Raw genomic sequence first — 22,667 nt, forward strand, 5'->3', positions numbered from 1 at the left:
CAAACAAGACATAGTGGACTTAGCATGAAAAAGTACTACTTTAATTTGGAAAATTTTGTAAGGAGAATGAATGATGAATAGCTGACACCAGTAGGGCTCAGAAGGTTGTCACATGTGATGCTGATACTTCGTGCAAAATACTAGTGCAGGAATAAAATCAAGTGTAAGGTGCACTGAATGTTCTGGTAGCAGCATGTTGGAAGTACTTGAGGTAAATAGATCTTAGTCCACTTGAAGTTTCATAATACTGGAGAATGACAAGAGTTATTAAAGGATTTTTCAGTTTAGACCATGGTGCGGATATTGTTGGAAAAGGCTTTTTGATGCATCAAGGCTTCCTGGATGGATGACTTGTAAAAGAGCACAAAGGTTTCTTTTGTATGGGAAAATCAGAAGTTGTGAAGCAATTTCTGTATCTGGAGGTGATAGTCAATCCGTATATACTGCAATGTGAGTCTGTGCACGGAAACACCAAAGATCATTAAAAAGAAGCATTTTCCACGTACCATATTAGACAAATGAGATAAATGGTACAAGCAGTAGGGTATTAAAAGTAGCATTTGATGAATTACAAAATACATTAAACGTTATTTTTTTAAATTTATAAATTTTTCAGGAATACTATCTATCATTCAAGCAAAAATTTTTTAATCTTTAGCTGAGTTCATAGCTGAGGATGTATTTATACTGTTTCTCATGCTTCTTAGAGAAATCTGCTTTCATGTGGTCTTGTTAACATTCTTCAAAATTAATGAATCAATTGTTAATATAGATTAACACAGGATGGCTTGAAGCATGTGCTGAATAATGCTGAGATAGTTTTTACCTTCTTCCCTGTTGAGCTAAAAAGGCAGTCCCTAAGGACCACATTTTTAACATGTCTTTGGTGCAAGGATGTTACACCAAAACAAATGCAGTTGCAAGCGGAAGCTGTGCATCATTTTTCTCCACATAAATGACTCAGCAATGTAAGAGAGCTTACATAATAAACCCACATCATTTCCTATATTAACTGCATTCTTTTGAAGGCAGATTATAGAGCCCAAAAATTAGGATCATGGGAAGTTTTATCTAATGTAACACACACTTGTTGTATTGACAACAGCTTGCTAAATACATAAAACACTTTCACATCCTGCAACAAACCATGAAACATTGCTGTATGTCTATTTGTGTGTTGATAAGTTCAGCTCTGTCATCCTGCATTCAAAATAGTGCGTGCCATCTAAATATATTAAGACCTCAAACCATAATTGGAGTCTCACTAATTTGAATCTCATTAGATAAAAATTCTGTTAGTTTGTTTGTACCTCTTTTCTGTTCTTCATTTAATTTAAATCTTGATGACTCCATGTGTTTTTTACTTAATGACATTACTAATGATGTTATTTTTAGTTTTCCTAATAATGTTCCTGAGATACTTTTTCGCTCATATTTTGAGGTGGAAGTTAAGTGCTTTAAAAAACACTTGTCAAACAACAGTTCCTTAAAGTCCCGGGCAGGCCCTGAATAAGTTAAGAGGGTAAAAATCAAGCAACAAGTCTATCATCAAGGTCTTAAAATACCGTTTTTAAAAGCTCTTTTTATTGTTCTGATGCATATTCTTCTCTGCAGCCTGGAAATGCAACAGGTATTTAGTAGCTGAAATTTTTTACTCAAAACTGCTGCCTTCCTAGAGTCATGAATTTCTAGATGTCAAACACCAGTATCCTGATTAGGAACCATTTTCTAGAGCTTGAAGTGGTTTTAAATAGGGAAAAATATCCACATTTTAGCCAAATATAGATTAAGTAATATTTGTAGTCTCTTATGCAGGTATAAAAGGGTATGTTTACCTGGATTTCTCAAAATGTTTTCCCATGGTATTCTGTGTTTGAAAAGAACATTTCATAAGAGGGAAAAATGGTGTATTCACCAGGAGGCAGGTAGGGTTAAAACCTTTGAGATAGAATGCTTCTTTCCAAAATACTCTTTATTTTTCTTGGATTGGAGCTTGTAGCTCTAATTCTTGTCTTAACGTAATTTAAGTTACTCAAGTTTCATGGTAATATTAACTAGAGCACTTTATGGCTTATTTTAATAATATAAGGTTAAGACAGTCTGGTAGAAATATAATTCGCAAAATTAATTCTTGAAATAGAATATTTTATAGATGACATCAGTCTTAAAGCAAATTTCATAGCAGAGTTTAATATTGCATTTAAGATTCTTGTATGAAAAAATGGAATCAATAAATTTTTGGAGGCGGATTTTGTATGCTTTATTGAAAGGAAGTTCAGATATGTTGAGAAGTGGAGATAACATATAAAAAGATGCTGAAGCTGCAATTGCCTTGAGAACAAAACTAATGCTGAGAAAAGAACTGTGTGTAGTGTATGCTTAATTGACTAAGTAATAAGAGTCCTGGCATAAAATTTTAGTCACACTTAGGTTACATAGAAAACCTAAGGAGCATTGGCCAGATATTTCGCATTCCAAACCTATGTGTGAGTGACTTCTCAGTGGGTTCCTCAAAAAGCTGTGTTTTTTTTAAATGAAAGAATTATCCTAGATTCTCTCAGAATTTATCTAAGAAAGAGGATTGGTTTTGTGTGGGATACTCAGTGTATGGCTTCTTCTCCCAGCATATAATGGGAATACATGCTCTCATTTGACAGATGGAAGAAAGATGTTATCTGAGAGCAGCTTTCTTCTGGCTTCAGAGCTATTCTTAAAGCAGCTTGTTCCTTCCTGCACAGAGAGGTCTCAGCACAAAGCAGGTTTGGGAATAGCAGTGGTGTGCAGGCAGCCAGCCTCTTTTCTTGGGTGCTTTGCAGAACAAGACAAGAAGTAGGATTTGAGCAGGCTATGAGCACATCCTGGTGTTATAAAGCTCTGCTTCCAAAAGTGCTGTACTTATTACTCATATATAACATTCTTTTGCAAGCACAGTGAGTCTGGCATTTAGGAAAGCAGAACAACTGTGCATGTGCTCATTAACTATGCTGTGTATGTAACAGAGAAAGATCACATCATGTGATCTTTGCTGTTGCTATATTGCTATTGGCTTAGACACCCCAGAGCTCAGCAAGATGCTTTCAGTCCTGGTGTTTAATTACCTCCCATTTAGCACTTCCATTCCTAAGACGGTTTCCAAACTAGAAGATGCTGCAAAATGTTGTTGACCCTTTCTGACTGTGACTCCTTGTTTCTGGTCTGCTGGAAGTGAAGATGAAAAATGGGATTCCAAGGACGTGCTTTTTACTCTGCTGTTTCCCCTGCTTCTTAGCCTCTGGGAATTACTTTCCTGGTTTGAAGGGAGACCACTCACATGCTCACTGCACCATTTGCAAGACCTTTAACTGTAAGGACAGAAAAAAGCAATTAGAATCCAATACAACACATGCATTTTCCAAATCTGAAATACAAATAAGTAGTCTATGTTATTTAATAATGCAGCACGATAGGAATGAATCAGTAGAAGCAATTAGATACATGCAAGCTATAGTTCCAGGTGTTTACTTCAGACCAACTTCAGACTGGTCCCACAGACCAAATGTCCTCTCCAAGCATATGCTTCAAAACTGCCTGATGAAAGCCGTATCACAAACATTTTCCTTCTTATCTGAGCCTACCAGAGAGCCACTCTAGACATGACACGCTGTCACTTATCTGTATCATGTAGACAACAGTAGCATGCTGCTGGTCCTGCCACTGTTGCCGTACAGGAAGTCTTACTTACCTTCCTGCTTTTTATACTTTCTTATTTGTGATTGGCTCCACGATATCTACTGGCTGCTCTGAGAATAGTCAGCAGGCAAGGAAATATGCTCCATGAGAGGAAGTGCCATCCCCTTTTTTTGGTAACAAGATGAGGATGGCAACCTGAATAAGCTGACTTAAACTTTTTCAGGAGATCAAAGGTCATAGCTTCCACTTAGTCCACAAATTTCATCTTTAGATCTTCTTAAGATTACATTTTATGCAATGGATATGTCTGAGCTGTTGCATACATTATCACTGAATGACAGCTGTTCCCTTGTTCCACATACTGTATCGGATGAAGAATTGGGAGTTTTCTTCATTCTTCTGGATGTGGAACTGTTTCCATTTCTCCAGGAAAAAAAAAAGAAAAAAAACAAACACAAAATCCCCCACGTGTGCATCTATTTTCCTTTAAATTTGGAAGACAGATTCCAACTGAAAAAAAACCATAGAAAGGATGGCTACTGCAATTCTGACAATCTTAGGTAGGAAATGCTGAATTCAGTTCGGGGTGTTCTGGACCTTCCATTGAGGCAAGATCCTGAATCAAGCACTGCTGTGATGTGAATGTGCCTGTACTGTCTTTTTCTAGCAAGCTCCACACAAAGACAGAAGGCTTTTGATTGGTGGAAAGAAAAGTCAAGCATTAATAGAACAGAAGCTTGAATAGTTAACTTTTAAATTATGTGACAGGCTAGATGGAATAGAAACTCAAAAAGTTTATATACAATTCTTCCTCACCTGCTGTGTCTTTGCAGGCAGACGCTGTTTCACTCAGTGCCTTTCTACCAGCAGCACATGCAGAATCCTCTCAGGTCCTTTGTCATTTGTGCCCATCCCCTGTGAAAGCTGCCCCTCTGTCCCTGACTGCAGGCTTAATTACTGCCCAGGCACTGTAGGCACCAGCTCCATTTGGTGCCCCTCTTCCAGCCAGCCTCTCTGGACTTCAGAACTGTCACTATTCTGAGCCTTTTCTTTCAGCGCTCCAGAGGAGGAATGATCTCCTTTTCCAGCAACCTGACTCCAACTAACCACATTTGTGAAGTACAAAATATATAACAGACAACTGACAAAGACAGGAAACAAAAAAGAGCTGATATATCCCCCATTACAACCACCTAAAATTTTTTAGCTAGGTAGCTGATAGTTTCATATCAGTTCCCAAAAATGCTGCTTAAAGCTCTTGAATGGGCCAGCAGTGTAAAAGAAAGCATTATATGCTTGCTAAAAAGGTCTTCCAAATGAACACAAGCATAAATTCACAGTAATCATAGCCACCATTTAAAAAGCTGTGAAAGTCAAGTAATCTCATCCTCCTTTTACAGCACATAAAAAGCTTGATTTTGATACATACACTAAGCTCCACTAGATAGTGATACTTCCTTTAGAGAACATAGTATTAATTCTCTATCTGTCTGTGAAGATCAGAGAAAACTCATGACAGTCCATGCTACTGAACTTACCTTGATTTATCTAGTGCATATGTGATTACTTTGAAGCTCTATTTATGTTTGTTTGGCCACCTTTCAGAGACAAAAAACTCAAGTGCCTTTTATGCTAATGTAAAATGCTCTATTGACACAGCAGTGATATACTTTTTTAAAAGACCGTTGTATAGATGGTCTCTTGTGAGGGATTTCTCAACCCATTAGGGTACTACTTGACATTGCTATTTTATTATGAGAAACAACTCTTTCTGGCTTCTGCTTTCTATTCATTTCAAAGGAAGTGATACTAATGGTATGTCAATAGGACCTAGGAGAGAAATCTCATATGGTTTGTATCTTCTTCCCTACTTTTTTGAATTATATTTTCTTAAACATTTCTTTTTTCTCTAAATCTTTTGGGCTTCAATTCCTAGCCTTTTCCGCAGTCGGCACATGAAAATCTTCTGCAGTGAAAAAGCTGACATTGGTATTGCTCTCTAAACTACTGAATGAATTGGTGGTAGTGTCTGTGGAAGAACAATAGTGCCCCTATTTATGAGCAATTAATATTTGAAACACTGTCATGACTTGAAGCTCAGAAATTTTACATTGATCTGAGTCAAACAGTGTGCACCTTACTTGGATGCTTGACATCACTGGTGCTTGTGTTGTAGCTGGTGCAAAATGATTGAAATATGCATGAAAATGCACTCAGGAGGTAGGAGGGAGTTTTTCTTTCAAGAAATATCAATCAACAAGGAAGCATACGGGATTTAAATTACCTGTGAGAGGAGTCCAAGATAATAGTGCAGTATAGAAGAAAAGATACAGTCTAAGAGTCATGACCTATTAATGAAGACTGGGGTAAGATGCAACTAAACTGAATCTCTGACAAAGTAAAAGGGCAACACTTCCAGACTTTGATATTTCAAAGTGGTTTTATTTTAAAACTCAATAACATTTTATATGAAAAGCAGATGCTATTAATGATACTGTCACATCTAGATAACCAATATGTTTGTCAGTAAGTATTTGAAAGGAAAACATTCAGGTAACTATGAATGACAGTTAATAAATTTGGTATTATTAAAAAACAGAAAGAAACTTCCCATACAAGAGGACAGATACTGAAATTTGATTAATTTTTATTCTAGATGCATTTTATAAAGCCTGTTTTAGATAAGAGAGTGCTTCTCTGTTCATGACAAAAAAAATACTGCTTTTGTGCTGAAACCAATAGTAAATATTCTAGTTCTGAGATTAAGTTTTTGTGATAGTAGCAACTGTCCTGCCAGGGCAGGTGGGCTGGGAGCTCAGGGGTCAGTGGGCAGGGAGCACTGGGACAAGGTGAGTAGGGCAGGGACAGTGGCAGTGACTGTGAACCGCCACATCCCAGGGCAAAGCCACAGGAAATTCACAGGGATAAGGACAGGACAGGGCCACCTTGGAGGGTGAGTCAGTGGTTGAGGATGAACAAATGAGGGCTGGGCACAGACGTACCTACAGCATAGTTCAGGCAAGTGTCAGTACATGGACCTAAGTGCAGGTGCAGCTCCTGCAAAAGGTGGGGTCTGGCTAAAGCCTTGGCCAGACTTCTCACTGCTCTTCCTCACACAGATCTGATCCAAGGCTAAGCAGCTGCACTACTTGCAGCATGATTTTGAGTACAAGCAAATATCTGGGAGAGGGAAAAAGCTTGCAGAATCAGCTGCTACCCTACAACAGAGCAGTGTATTGTCATGTAGGCTATTGAGTGACCCAATAACAGTTTTGTCTATTGGCACCAAATCTGAAAACTGAAATTTTCACATCCATTTCAGTTGTTCTCAACCTCATGTTTATTGCATTGTTCACCTGTGTTTACTTGCATGCAGCCCTTTGCAACTCCGCTGTAGAGAATATAAATTTTAACAATTCTTTTGATGGAGATCTTCAGGGGGAATTGAGAATTTAGAAACTTGCCATGTTGTATTTACTTTTCATTGAGGCTGATGGGTTAGCAAAAGTACGGACCAGACTGTGTGGGTTTTCTCAAATCAGGAGGCCAAAAAAAACATTTTAAAATCAGAATCTATTAAATGCAAAGATCAAATCGTAAGAAAAACAAGAAATAATTTGCATAACATGCCCTATCTGAATATGTCGAAAATTGTTTTCATGGTGCTTCGGTTTTCTTTGTTAGAGGAAGGAAACAAAAATACCTTATATATTCTGAAACTCATGTGTTCCCTGTGGGCCTGTTTCTTGTCTTCATGTCTTCTCTATACTAGATTTTTCTTCTTCCATTTATTGGGTTCTTGATTTACAAGTGTCTATTTAAGCATACTCTTTTTAAAATCAGTATGCCAGAGAGGAGTGATGCAGGCACACGGCAACGTGAATATTCTCATATTCTCACATTTAAGCTCAAAGCATTTTGTTTCTGTCACACTTCCATTGTTTCTCATAAAGTAGGAATGTACATTAGTAGGCAAAAATGGGAAACTGGCTTTTACTATTTGCAGTCACACCTGCACAGTCAGGAGAACTTATGCAAAACCCATGATTTCTAACCCTCTAAAGCTTCTTAACAATTCACCAGTTCAGTGTATTATCAACTTATCAGTAGTTACATTTCCATAGAAAGACAATATGTGCAGAATACTGTTGAAAATTGAGGCTATTCCATCATTTTTTCTACCCCATTCTACTTTTGTTTTTGCCACTGTTGTAGATTACTTTAAAATTCATTATAACAATGTGGTGTAACAAACTGCACAGGTAGAGACTTTATAAGTTTTATCTTTAATGGCTTTAATGAATATCTTGAAAGTCTTCACTTGTGTCACTGAGAGGCAGTTGTGAAAGAGAAATTGCAGCTTTTATTTCCTGGCAGCTTAACAAAATTCAGAAAAATTAGATGCCAGTGGTATTTCTCAGTTTTTTATGAAAACAAGATTTATGACATTAGGTGGCTGTGTTCTATATAGATGTAAGTGGTGCACTTCTGTGTACGTTATTCTGTCAGTTCCATTCCAATAATATCTGATTCAGTTATCCTATCCTAGGCAACTTAACAGACAGTGAGCAATCTAAAACATGTTAAATTCCCATGCCATGAAAAATGTGAGCAGGTAGAGGAAACAGACTTTTTTTAAACCTTCCCTGGGGAGGGAAAAATATAGTGCAGGTTCAGCTGTTATAAAATAAATTATAGTCTGGTAGAAAAGATAAATTAGTAATAATACAACCAAGACCATATATTTAATTTGCAGTATGATGCCAAAAGAACCATTTCTCAGTCTAATTTCTTCACCTTCTATGAAATCTGAGGTGAAAATCTGACATTTTTGGGCAGTAAGGATATTAATGTCTTTTTTACCCTTTTGCCTTCCCCCACTTATGGATTCTCTGATGTCTAGAAAGAATTGAACTCCAGCTACAGTCTTGGTATACACTCTGGTGTAAAAGGCAAGATTCCATAAGAAAAAATGCATCAAAAACTAAGTTCTATTACTGCTTAAACACAAAATTGTTTCATGTTGTACTAACCATTTAAAAGACTGTTGATCAGAGAAGAAGATAAGTGACCCAAAGAAAAGAACACGTGTAACTCCTGTCTTGAAAGGTGTTTAATGGGTATCACCAGTAATTTTTGCTCATCCTTGTTTTGCAGATGAAGCAGATCGGTCACGATGGTTACAACCCCTCCTCTGTAGCTGAATGGCTGGATTCCATTGAACTGGGTGACTATACCAAATCCTTTCTAATTAATGGCTATACATCGATGGACCTTGTGAAAAAAATATGGGAGATTGAATTAATTAATGTAAGTTGATTAATTTATAGCAGCAGTTCCTCCCAAATACATTATATAGTACTTGTCCTTGTACATCAAGGAGAACGCAGAAAAGCAATTTGCACCACAAACACAGTCATCAAATGCTCTTAATGACTACACCTTTCATGCCTGTACCTGGGTTGGCTGTGCCCTTTGCTTCCATTTACTTTGCCATTGTCTTTAGCATGGTATTCAATCAGCATGATTGTGCTTGCCTTCAGGAGGCAGAATGACATTTAAAAATATATTTTGGGAGTTTGTAGCTACAAAGCACAAAGCTTCAGCTGAATTAGACATAAAATAAGGAAACCTTATAGTTAGTAAGTTATTCTAAAATAACACAGTTTTTTATTTAATTATCACTTTTGCTTGAAACTTCATTTACATTAATCAGTTTAATTAGATGTCCACATATAGGCAACTGTAAACTTTAATGTGGACTGCGCTGTAGGGTAATTTGGAATGAGAGGAAGTTTGTGCTGTTTTAGTGAAGTTTGAAATGTTACAGTGAAGACATTGACAGTACAGCTCTGCCAGAGGAATTTTCATGTGAGTTATGTGTCTGAAAATGAGTTGTTTTCTCTTATAAAAGATTGGGGATTGTAGCTTTGCTGTGACTTCTGAAATCGACTGTAATGTCAGTTTATATTAACTTTTAGAGCAACCTCTACATGGAGAGAAGCCTGATATCATATGCTATTGATTCTTCACAGACAAAAGGCTCTGCTCTTCCTTCAGGTACTGGAGATGCTACATCTCTGCCTCTGATTAGTACCGGAGTCCCAGAGCAGACCAAAGGCTACCAGTAACCACAGTCCATCAAGCATAAGATAAAGCAACTGGTGTAGTTTTATGCTAGGCAACAGTTCCCACTGTGTCCCAGGCTGGAGAAATGAAGAACATAACTATGGTGCAAAGCCCTGTTGCTGCAGAAGGCACAGGCAGCTGTAGCCTGAGACCAGCATCTAAACAAAAGAAAGAAAAACATAAAAGGAGTTATTTCATATTAGTTGGAAGACAAAACCACTGAATGTTAGATTTTCTTTTCTTGCTGTCACAGTTGATATTAACTAGCAGAAAAATGCAGTGTAAGGGCCAAACTCTGCCTCGTGTGTTTTGTCTCATTTAATGTATCTTGCAGGTATATAATTGAAGTCAGGATATGATTGATGCATTACGGCTGTCTACTGCTAAGCTAGTTATAACTGGGATTCTTTTTTCTCTAAATTGCTGGAATTTTAATAAGAACTGGGGACCCTTTGCCTCAGAAGTTAATATAGGTCATCAATCAGCACTGAGTTGAAAAAAGTAGAAGATTCTGCTCTTGCTGTTTTCTATAATTTTGCATCCCATTTTGCCACAATCAATTTGGAAACAAATTACCCTTTAGCTCCCCCAAGTGGATCATTAAAATGCCATTAAAGGTTTGTGGTTTGATTCCAAATATGCTTAAACTGATGAAAAGGGGAGTACCTGTACTGAAGTTAACAGGAATACACTTCTGTAAAACTAGTATAAACCAAACCCCTATGTCCCACTAACTTTAAAGCTTAACATTATGTTCAATTTGAAGGTTTGTACTTTGTGGGAAAACACCCCTTTTTGCCATGAGTTGCAAGAAGAAGCTGTTTAATAACAGCTGTTGTATAAGTACTTATATAGATATAGGAATATATAGAGATAAGATTATTATTATATATTATATATATATTAATATATCTCCATAGATATAGGAATCTATAGAGATATTTCCACCTGATAGATTTGAATTATATTGTTCAAGAGCAGAGTTTTGCCTTATAAGAATTACTGTTTTAGTCCTGCCATATTTGATTCTCCCCAATCAGTAGGAGCTCAGTGTAATGATAGTGTGTTCACTGAGAAAATCTGTAGCTTAGAAAGGCATTTACTATTACTGTTTTTTTTCATTTGAAGGTAATCTTTCAGAAATGGTCAAGAAATTGGTTTGAAGCATTGTGCAGCCTGTCAGAACAAGATACTTAGCTCTAACCAGCAGGCCTGCTGTCTGAAATTGATTTCAAAGATCTCACTTCTTCAGTAGATGACAAAGAAAGCTTATTGCAGAAAGTTTTTCATAAAAGAATGCATAAAGGTCAAAGCCACTAACTCAGGAACAGGACTCTTCTCTTGAGTAGGTCAAAATCCAGAAGCTTGAAAAACAAGAAAAAGAAACAGACTCAGAATCATAAAAATATTTCAGAGTACCCTCGTTTTGGAGGCTCTTGATGCTTAAGTTGTAGATGGCACAAGAAGTTTAAATTAAAGTTATGCCTAATATGCAATAAAAATATATCAAGGGCTACAGAAATGATAACTTCTTCATTTCAGCTTTTTAAACAGTTTCAGCCACTGAATTTGACATGAAAGCCATACCTAATTTGCTTCAGGGAATCCCTTTGTTCATATTTGGTGCTTCTTTCCATTTAGCCATTGTGAAATCAACCATGCATCCTGGAGGGGTAGAAACAGGTTTGGTGCTAAAGATAGTATCTTCTGTTTGGATTCCTCTCTAAAAGAAGGAGGTTGAGGTGCTGGAGTGTATCCCAAAAGGGCAGCAAAGTTGGTGAAGGGTCTGGAGCACGCATCCTGTGAAGGGCAGCTGAGGGAGCTGGGGTTGCTCAGCCTGGAGAAAAGGAGGCTCAGGGGAGAACTTTTCACTCTACACCTACCTGAAAGGAGGCTGTAGCAAGGTGGAGGTCTTCTCCCAGGTAACAAACAATAGGATAAGAGGAAATGGCTTCAAGGCTCATATTGAATATTAGGGAAAAATTTTTCACGGAAAAGAAAAAGTTGTCAAACACTGGCACAGGCTGCCCAGGGAAGTCACCAGGGTTGAGTCACCATCCCTGGGGATATTTCAAAGACATGTAGGTGTGGCACTTAGAGATATGGTTTAGTGGGACCTGACAGTGTTAGGTTTATGGTGGAACTCAATAACTTCAAGGTCTTTTCCAACTTAAATGATTCTATGATTAAAGTTATCCTTAGTGATTATCCTTCATTCCCATAGGACACTGGAATGATCAGAACTTTGAGTCTTCTTGTCTTCCTAAAAAGAACAGTTCTTACTATATTTCCAACACAGTTTTATTATTCTTGTAAATTCTCATCTAGGTAAGCACATTTAAAACCATTGTGAGGAGAGCACCAAGCACGAGAATGGCTGAAGCACTGGTGGGAAAGGCCATCTTCCCTCAGCTTTTCTGGTTCCCCAGCCAGCTCTCTGGCATTAAGAAACAAATTTCATATTCAGCTTCCTAAAACTTATTTCAAATTATTCCAGCAAGGTAATGTCATCTCTGACTTACGTGCTATTTTCTTTCAGACTTTTATGTGTACATAAGAGCATGTGTTTCTTCAAGCACAATCAAGCAGCAATTTCTAAAAGCATTTGAATCAGAAGAATAATTTTAAAAGTTATTCACTTGTGTTTCTTGTAAGCTCCCACCAGAATTCTCAGTCCTTCTTCAACAAGTCAGACTTGGAAATTTAGATTTTGGTTCACTAATTTTTCATTTAGATAATTTAGAATTTTCCCAGATCCATTTCCTTCTGTGATTTGCTTTCTGGGAAGCATTGTTCTAATTGTCTTATCCTGGGATTGTAAGTATTCAGAATGCTTTCTCCTAGATTAGTATTTCCCAACACTTCTGCTTTTGTCTCCCAGGTTTCTTGGCTCATTAGAGAGATCAGATTCTGTATTCTGATTCAGATATACTTTATTTAATGCTGTAGCTTTGAGGAACTTCTCTGAAATACATATCATCAACTGAAAAAAATGTCCAGGATGTTCTATATCCCCTAACCCACCTGTGCACCTGTGCTTTGAAGTATAAATGCTCTTCTATATGACTAATCATATTATCCTTGTCTGTTATTCTAGATTACTTATGTAACCCTCCCCCTGTGGGACTTGCTCTCTTCAGGGAACTTTTACCATAGAGATTCTTCAGGCAAGATATAAACACCTTAAAAGCAGAAAACAGATTATTTGTCGTGTAACACACAATACTTTGTAGGATTAATGAACTAGGCATTAAATCAACCCCCACCAAATGAGTCACTCAGTATAATGGGCAAGTAGTCATCACTCAGGTAAGGGGAGAGCTGGCCTCTGGGGCTCACTGGAACAGGCTGATCTGTGGTAGTGCTGAGCTGCTATCTTCTGATTTCCCTTTCTTTTTTCTCGTTAGGATTTTATGCCTCTTCATGTGAGTGTTGTTCCTTAAATCCTTGAGGTACCAGTTTTCCCTGTCTCAACAATCTTACTTATGTCTGCAACTTTACCTTTCTTATCTCAAATGCTTCCAGCCTGTGCACTCTCTCACAGCTCCCTTTCACGCCCTAGCAATTTCTCAGAAGAAAACTGAGAACAGTAGCACAGCTGCGCTGTACTGAAAGTAGGTCTGGAATCACAGATAGTTGAACTCCTGGGAGGAGGGTTACATGGAAGTGGCCTGGTTTACATTTCTTCTCAATTAGTTCATCTTGCACTCTGTGCTTCTTTTCTCATACATACTTCTTTCACACGGATGATTCCGTCTTTTTTTTTTTTCTGTAAAATTAATCTTTATGCTATGGTTCAATTACTGTCCAGATTTTGAACCTTTTGGGAAATGTTCTGGGAAATCTCTCCCAAACTGCACTCCTGGTTTCTTCTAGGATATAATGACTGCTGTTCAGGATCAGAGCAAAAATATGAGAGAGAGAAATTAGTTACCAATGGACTGTCTTCCATTAGTTTATAGCTAAATACTTTGGACCTTTCACAAGAATTATATATTGTGTGAAAAAGTGACTCTCTAATTTTGTTTAAAGTGGGTACATGGTTATTGGAGCCCATGATATTTTTTTACTATAGGAATGAAAGAGCTGAACAGCAGCCATAGTGAAGCTGATCAGTGGGTCTACCTGACCCACTGTGGTGTCTATAAAAATCACCATAAACAGAGGACTAGGGAAGGCTATGTAGCCAGTATATTATGAACAAGCATATTATGAATTATTTGCATAGTGTTGTAAAATGCAGGCGAACCCAATGGGAAGGAATGATGATGTCTGACTCAGTTCAGAAGGTTGAATGATTTCTTTATTATAACTATGTTATAATATATTAATATACTATATAAAGGAAGATACTAAAACTACATACTACTTTCTCTAACTCTCATATCTAACTACTAACAAACTGTGACACTCTCTTGAGAGTCTAGACACAGGTGGATCTGATTGGCTATCAGGTCCAAACAATCCTCACCAGAATCTAATCAAGTAATCACCCCAAGTAAACAATTCTCTAAGTACATTCCACATGAGAAAAACAAAGAGTAGAAATAGAAATTGTTTTCTCTTTCTTTTCCTCTGTGTACTTCTATGAAAAATTCTAAGACAGAGAGAAATGTACTTACCACAGCAAAGCATTCTTAAAATAATAGTTTTGACCTCAAGGACTTCTGGAATTGGGCCCAGCTGGTCCTTGACTTTTTAATCTTGAGGAAGTTCCTATCATCATCAAGTTTTGTGATCTTACTGCTAGTCTTCTTCCCTATAGAATGAATAAATATATTGAGCTGCCAAGGTTCATTCACAGATCTCTGGAGGAATTCACTAGAAACCTTCCACCTTGAAAACTGCAATTTCTCCTGCAGTTTCCTGGTTTAAACAGCTATTTCTCCATGAAAGAACCTCTTCTTATGGCTTAATGTCATGACTGCTCTTTTGTGGCTTTTGGGGTATTTTTTGCAAAAGGGTTTTAATAGTGGCTTCATCAAAAAGCTTTAGAAGTTCAGGCAAACAAGCAGATCAAGCAAATTGTTAACCTTCACTTCATGATTGCTAACCTTCACTTCATGATTTTGACTGCTTCAAGGAACACCAGTAGGTTCCTGAGATATGAGGCATCTTTACATGCAGTCACTTCAACTCTTCTTGGTTGTCTTTATTCATGTGTGCATTATTAGTATGCATTTTCATCTGGGACAGGTGTCAGTTTCCAGTCCTCAAATAACAAGTTTTTAAGGGAAGAGTTACACATTGTTGCTAGTAGCTCATCAAATTCATCTTCAAAATCCTTCTCTATTTATCTTTTCTGTGCTATGGTTAATTTGACACACTTCTATCATTTCTCCTGTCAGTGGTCTCATTTGCAAACCAAAGAGTCTTACATCATTTAGTAATTTCAGACATCCAGAAATCCTTGTTCTGTATCTTTCTGGTCCTTCTCTTTACAGCTCCAATGCAGTCACAGAGTGGCAGTGATACATGTCTAATTTCAAAGTCAGAATTTCTTTATGCATATCTATCTTCAGCCTGTAGGTCTAAGTTATGGAAGCCACTGTGTTGAACTTAGTGCTCAGAGCCCTCATGAGGCCTTAGCTGACTAATGCACCTACAATATCTATGCTGCATATAGTCTGTGCTTAAAGAACTTAAACATACTGCACTTACTGCATTCAGATACCTTGATCAGGTTAGCGTCTCGCTTAGCAGCCTTTTCATCTACTCCAGCAAAGCAGATATTAACTCCACAGTTTGGGTAGTACTCACCAAATGGATGGATTTTGTACAGTACTCACTTGACAGCTGTATTTCCCATGCTATCTAGCATGAAAAGATGTCTTTTTTTAGGAAGGCTGTCCTTCAAATTCTGTTTGAAAAATTACTCAGAGACTCTTCTTCTTTTGTTGTTAATTTCCTGAGTGTGCCACTCTGCAGAGACAGTTTTGGGAGAGAAACAGAACGTACTCTGAGACGTCACAACTCCAGAATTACAATTCCTTTTCCTCTCTGCTTCAGAGCCTCCTGCTAGATTTCATATCACTGAAAAAAGTGTTTAGTGCCACAGTCCTTTCTGATCTCCCAGAGACACTGTTGATTGATACAGATGTCCATAGCTCTTCCTGTAGCTGCTTTCTAAATGGCACCAACAATTTTGTTGGTCAGAAGAGCTTTCAAGACAATGTGGCTGCACTAGCAATAGGCTGTGGGATCTCAAGTTATTAGGTATTTGGTTATTAAAAATATCTTCTAGAGCTGTGGAGTGTAGAAAGTTGTCTGTATGACTTTTTCTTTGTTCACTCTTTACAAACATTTGGAAGCATATTACTAGGGTACTTGATTAAGTTCTTGAAGTTAATTTGTGTGAGCCAATACTTCTTTGGACACAATCACACTGATGTAGTGGTGCAAAACCAAAAGTCTTCTATTTCAAAGTTTCTAAGTAGCATAAAATTCTTGAGAATATCTGATATCCTGCAAAAACAAAGGAACTCTTTTACTAAGAGTTCCTCTTTTACTAAGGAACTCATATTTCTAGCCTTTGAAATTTTAATGTGAATCTTTAAAATTCTCTGCCAGGCAGACTGAACTTTGGGTCTTCTCACTCATTAGTAGAGTAGTAACCTATGGATAAGATGCATGAATACATTTTCTTCTACATTTATGGTGGGTTTTGTATTAAATAACTACAATTTTGAATCGGGTAATGGACAACCTTGGTTTATTTGAGGAAATATGAATGAAAATTTCAATATCCAAATTCTTTGGCTTAATTTTCAAAGCTATCCTAATTATATTAATTAGGATAATTAATATGATTAATTATATAGAACCAAATATTAAGCATTCTTTTGACAACAGAAGAGTTGTTTGTGTTTTTCATATCAAAAAGTTTGAAGATAAGTATGGAACTGAATAGCTTTCATCATGATGCATAACTTCTTCATGAGGTAAGATGTAAATGGATTATTTGTTCAGTTGCTCCTGCATTAGTAGGACAATGCTGTAAATTGGATTACATTCATATCTGTTAACCGCTATGGTTTCAAATACAAAGGATAACACTCTGAATTACTCTATTTGCCCTCGACACTGGATCTGTAGGTTCATTAAATGTACCAGAAAAGCCATGCAATAGTATACAAGTAGCATTTTTTCTGTGTACTGGGGTTATGTAGATTTCCTTTATCCAGGGCACCCACAGAGGTCTCAAAGTAGTTTTAATAATGCGTATCTGTTTCTTTTGCAATAATTAAATACGTACCAATTGCAATCATGTACTAAATTTGTTCCTCTGGATCTTGCATTTGAGAATTACTCTTTCTGCAGTCAGACTCTTTCTGTTTTGAATGCTGATAATATCTCCATCATTCAATTCCTAAATTACTGTGGATGTTACTTATAATTTAGAAACTGTTGTTATGTTGTAGTATTGCAGTGGCTGTCTCTAGAAATCTCATTAGAAGCTTTGTATCCTCAACAAATCCCTGTGACAGTATTTTAACTTGGTAACATGTTTAACTCTTCTGTACAGTTTCTGCATGTAACGTTTTGCATAGGTAGTGATCCTACAGCCTTGGAGTGATTTGATGTGCAAGCTTCCATCTGTTCCTCACACTAAAGAAAATACTTTTAAAATACATCATTCCCTTTCCTCTATACTGTTACTTGCAAAAGAGCTTGAGATGACATAAACCGTGGCAACTCCTTTAAACATCTTGTGTTTACCTCTTCCCACTCCCGCTCTGGATCATGGTGGTGCTCAGACTTCAGAGCAGGGGGAGGGGAAGGGAAGGGAAGGGAAGGGAAGGGAAGGGAAGGGAAGGGAAGGGAAGGGAAGGGAAGGGAAGGGAAGGGAAGGGAAGGGAAGGGAAGGGAAGGGAAGGGAAGGGAAGGGAAGGGAAGGGAAGGGAAGGGAAGGGAAGGGAAGGGAAGGGAAGGGAAGGGAAGGGAAGGGAAGGGAAGGAGGAATTTGCACTGTGAAGAATGTAATGACATTTATTTTTTTGGTAGCATAATGATTCTTTTCTAATTCACCTGATGTCATTTTGTACTACAAGTTATTTACATAGAAGACATTATATAAATACTTTGAAGTAATTTTCCTGATTCTATTGTTTACTTACATTATGGCAATAACAAAAAATATTGTTTTCTGATTAACAAGTGATATTAAAACCACCGTGTTTGATCTGTAAATCTAGCCATTGAAATTTGCAGATAGCAATTGCTTTTCCCTCCCTTCCGAGGCAAACATTTGCTTTTGAATTTTTAAAATCTGAAGTTCCCTCCCTCTTTTTCTCTTTTATTTCATTCCTTCTCTTCCCCCACACTCTCTTCAAAACAAAGTATAATCAGGTAGTGATTGGCAGTAATTTTTAGCACTAATAATCAAAGCTGAGCAATTTTAGTACCTATTGTGATCCATCTGCAGGATCATTTTCTTGTCCTGTAACACACAAGGTAGCACAAATGATTGATTTATTGTAAAAAATTATCTTGCATTATAAAGCGACCCGCTCCACCTATTGCCAGAGAGAGTACTGTCTCTTAAGTATCCTAACAAAATCTCTCTCCATTCAGGGAACAAATAAATTGCCTTATCATTTGATTTTCAGTCTAAACTCTCAGTGTTCTATCAGAAGGTTCATATTTCAAGTTTCAGAATGTGATCTCCTTTCCAGAGAGTACAATAGACTTCTTATTTCCTATAAAACTCCTGGAAAATAACCTCTTCTGCCAGCCTGCAAGTTCTCTACAAAAACAGATAAAATACAGTTACTAAATATTTTGTTGTCCTAGGCAACAACTTGTTCTGCCTTCAGTGGCTTAGAAGAGGCCTAAATAAAGAATTATATTTTGCCAGCTTAACCTTTTAGGTGTTGATGAGCCAACAAGGAAGCTGGATTTCCATTTTAAAATAATGTCCTTTTTCAGATCAAGCTGATATTAATTCAGAAATTTTATGCATATCATATTTTGGCTTTGACCTCTGAAATGTGCAGGCTTAGGCTAGCATCCTTCATTACAGCAAGAATTGCTGACTGTAGTAAAAGATAGGTGCTGTAAATAATTTCATTATGGGTTTTTATTTTGTAGACAGTATTTGTGATATTTGAGCTGTAATAAATTGTTGGTTTCAAATGCTTGCATTTTCTGCCCACAAAATGTACCTCTCATAGTTTTAGCTTAAGGCATTTTAAAACAGATTGTGTTGATTGAAGGTCAGTACAAAATACTTGAAGGTGATGATACATAAAAGCAAACAAGAACATAATTGTGTTAATGTTTCAAACTATTACTTCTGCTTTTATTTTGAAGCAATTTGCAGTGATAAAAATCATAAAATAATATCCCGCTTTTCAAAGATATAAAGCTGCAGAATTTATTACATAATTTTTTTCAGGACTGCAGTACTATTTTGGTGCTTTTCAAAGAATACTGTGTTCAGTAGTGTGCAAAGGAGAAATAATTATTCTTTAAAATCTTCTTAAATCTTTTTCTGCTTCTGCATTATTTATAGAATATTGTGAGGGGTTGATATTTCCAGTTAAAATTCCCAAGTGTATCAGATTTTGGCTAGCATGATTTGTCTTCTGTTTGCAACTGATTTCAATTGCTGAAGGTAGAGAGGACTGAATGGCAGTCATTTTAACTATAAAGATGTTGAAGATCAGAAATATTTTCGAAATATTTTCCCTCTACAGCAGATTTTGTTAACATTCTCAGGTGTGAGAGCCAATGCAGTGCTGTGTCATATAGACCTATCAGTGTGATTAATGTTCCAGAATTAGGACAGCAGCATTACCCTGCGTCTTTTGCTTGATTCTCCTGTCTCATATTGTTCAGAGCTACTTTGGATATCTATGCAGTCCACTGCATTTGTATCATACAGAAACAGCCCTGGATTTCAAAAAAGACTGGAAAGTATTATACCAAGATTATTAGTAGAAAATAAGGTAATTTTTTTTTCAAAAAAATAAAGTTGAGGGGAAAGGAAGTATTTACTCAAGTGTAAAAGGTTCTGTTGCAGCCTATAGCCAACAGGGCTTGAGTCCTTAAAGTCATCTTCAAGGATTTTTGTCTTTCACTGTTTTTAAATTTCAAAGGAATAAGGTTTCAGTCACTTTCCATAAAGGGCAATGCACAATTCTAATAGCTGTTGCTGCCAAGAAACCTGTCATATGCAGTCTGTGTTATTTCAAAATTAAATACCATTTTCTCCAGTTATGAATTTTCTGTAGATGTAAATAACACACTGGCCCAAATGTTTGCATCCTTGAAATAGTTATTGGCAGGTACCTGCGATCCCTTTTATAATGATCAAAACCTTGCAAGGTTATGTATATTTAACTCTTGATTTAGATTCCTGCCTCAGATTGTACTTTCTTACTCATTGCTTATTTTAAAGATTATTCTTCGTACCACATAGAGATCTTGAAAATGCTGTACTCATCCAAAAGCAGTATGTGTATGGATTTGAATGCATTTCAATAATATGAAAAATAATTTGAGAAAATGCAGTTAAACCTGGGTTTTTTTTTGTGCAAGGATGTTCAAAATGTTATTCAGTTAATGAATTACAACATAGCTGTTGCAAGTCTGTGAGCCTGTTAATAGAATATTAGAAAGCTTTCTAGTTTTCTGGGGTTCAAATCAGAAAATCAGTTTCAAAATCTATTAGAATACTTTATCTATGCTTTTTTAAACTATGAACTAAGTGCCTGATTCAGATGCACTAATGACAGAAGCTACTGGAAAAAATATAGTTAGACCTTACTTATTCTTTTCTTCACATATTAAAAGCTGGATCAGAACCTGTCTGAGCTAATCAGGTTGTATGAACACAACATTAATCAGTAAAGGAAAGACATATATGAGTTTTCCAAATGGCATTTTTTATCACTCTTGAGGCATCAACCAAGCACCTGGCCATCCTGATTTTCTGAGTCTGGACTTCATGCTACCCTTTAAAGTAATACTTTCAATAATAATTCTATTCAGTGGTTGCAGATGAACTGCTAATGACTGTCTTTCAGTCTCTGTCATCTCAGGATTTTTTCCCCTTCTACATGCATGATCTACTTGAAAACAGAAAAGACAGTCATAATGACTTTCTATAAAATACCTTCCCCTTCAGTAAGCCACAAAGAAATGTATATGCACTCATATGCACACATAAAGCACAAGAAGAAGAATTATGCAGAGCTAAGTATTTAAAACATTTGTGTTCCCACACACAATATGGTTCTACTGTGTTTTCAGTGAACATAACCAAATGCAAGATATTTTGTGCTTCCTGCTTTATAAGTTAAATTTATGTAAGATTTATATAAGCAACAGATAAGCATCAATGCCATAGCTGAGGAGAATGGATGGCAAAACACCAGGCTAGTTCATAAATTTACATTATTAAAGAGAAGTGATAGATCTTTGCTTCTGCTTTAGTTGAAGCTGAGCAACAATTTGCAAGCAGAAATAATTCTTCTCAACCACTTTTGATAGCAAAGTATACAGTACATGACATCCACCAAAAGAAATCATTATTGTAGTTCTCTTCTGATCTGTGAACTTTTTTTTTTTTTTTTTTGGTAATTTCTGGCTCTCTGGGAATCAGAAGCATAAGATGTGACAGTGTGAGAGGAAAAAAAATGACAGAAGTCTAATATGCCTCTAAGCATATGGAGTGGCTGGCTTTGGAAATTGGCTAGAACTGAAGCTGAGATTTGAGGAGAGTTAGTAGTAAATGAAATATATGCAAGGATGAGATGTCAAGAGTCAGAAACAAGTATCATTAGAAGCTAATGGGCTTAACAAGAATGACTAGAAATGTATTTTAAAGAAACAAACACAGAGTATCTAAGTATCATATACAACAGAAAAAAAGCTGACAGTCCTTATTTTATGTCTATTTAGAATGGAAGCAAATGACTACACAGATACATAGAGAGTTTCAGATATTCAAAATTGCTCTCACAATTGGGTTTTCTGTTTTACTTTAGTCAAATCAGCTTGCTGACCCTTTGCGTCAGAGATTCACTCTCAAGGTTTGACAGCAAACTCCTAGAACACTCTCTAAAATATGATCAAAAATGATACTTCCTTTCAGTATTTTTATGATGATATTAATAAACAATACTATGGATATGAAAATGATGATTTACAGAAAATGTGGAAAATTACCACGTCATATATTAAAGAAGAAATAAAACATTGGATAGTGTTTCAGGTAAGGAGATTTGTATCAAGAATGCCTTGATGTGAGAAAGAGTTTAAAAGTTTGTAAAAGATTCTTTGGAGATGTTTCATTTAAGCTGAGGTTCTTGGCAAAATATTTTCCTGCGGATTTTGATGTGTACTTCAGCTTTTCACCATAAGATTTCTAGTGGACATTGGAATTCAGATAAGGCAGAGAAGCAATCTGACTGCTATCTTCTTTGCATTTCCCCAGGGATTTAACACAGATTATTCCAATGTGTCAAGGATAAAACCCCCTCAATGTTTTGCAGGAGGTGCTGTTAAGCAAAATAGCTGAGATTTTGTGTTTATTGCTGACAATTTGTTATATTTCCATAAGCATCAGCATTTTAGCATCCTATTTGTTTGTGTTAACCTAAGTAATTTTTTCCATGTAAGTATGGAATTAGCTACTGCATTTTTCTACAAGGAATCAAGGAAGATACTGCTGAATAAAACACAGACCAATTAATAGGAAAATGAAGAATTTCTTTGGTCCTGAAAGTCGCCTATTTTGTTTGATTCTGCATGTAGCAATTATCAAGACACTAAATAGACTCAGAGGTTCTGAAAGACAAATTTTCTGATGGGAAAATGTCAAGGTAAGTTTAAATGAATAGCAGGCTCAGAAATGTGTTTAC

At 36.6% G+C, this 22,667-nt stretch overlaps 1 protein-coding gene across 10 annotated transcripts in view; it reads left to right on the top strand.

Moving 5' to 3' along the window:
* Positions 1–22,667, top strand: part of ANKS1B (ankyrin repeat and sterile alpha motif domain containing 1B) — a 401,048-nt gene that overhangs the window by 240,390 nt on the left and 137,991 nt on the right. For all 10 annotated transcript variants that reach the window (XM_068191650.1, XM_068191661.1, XM_068191653.1 and 7 more), the window contains one exon: positions 8,827–8,979. In XM_068191650.1, coding sequence (XP_068047751.1) covers positions 8,827–8,979 — 153 coding nt within the window. The remainder of the gene's footprint in view (positions 1–8,826; positions 8,980–22,667) is intronic.

This window comes from Anomalospiza imberbis, chromosome 5 (genome assembly GCF_031753505.1).
Source record: "Anomalospiza imberbis isolate Cuckoo-Finch-1a 21T00152 chromosome 5, ASM3175350v1, whole genome shotgun sequence".
Taxonomy (NCBI): Eukaryota; Metazoa; Chordata; class Aves; order Passeriformes; family Viduidae; genus Anomalospiza; species Anomalospiza imberbis.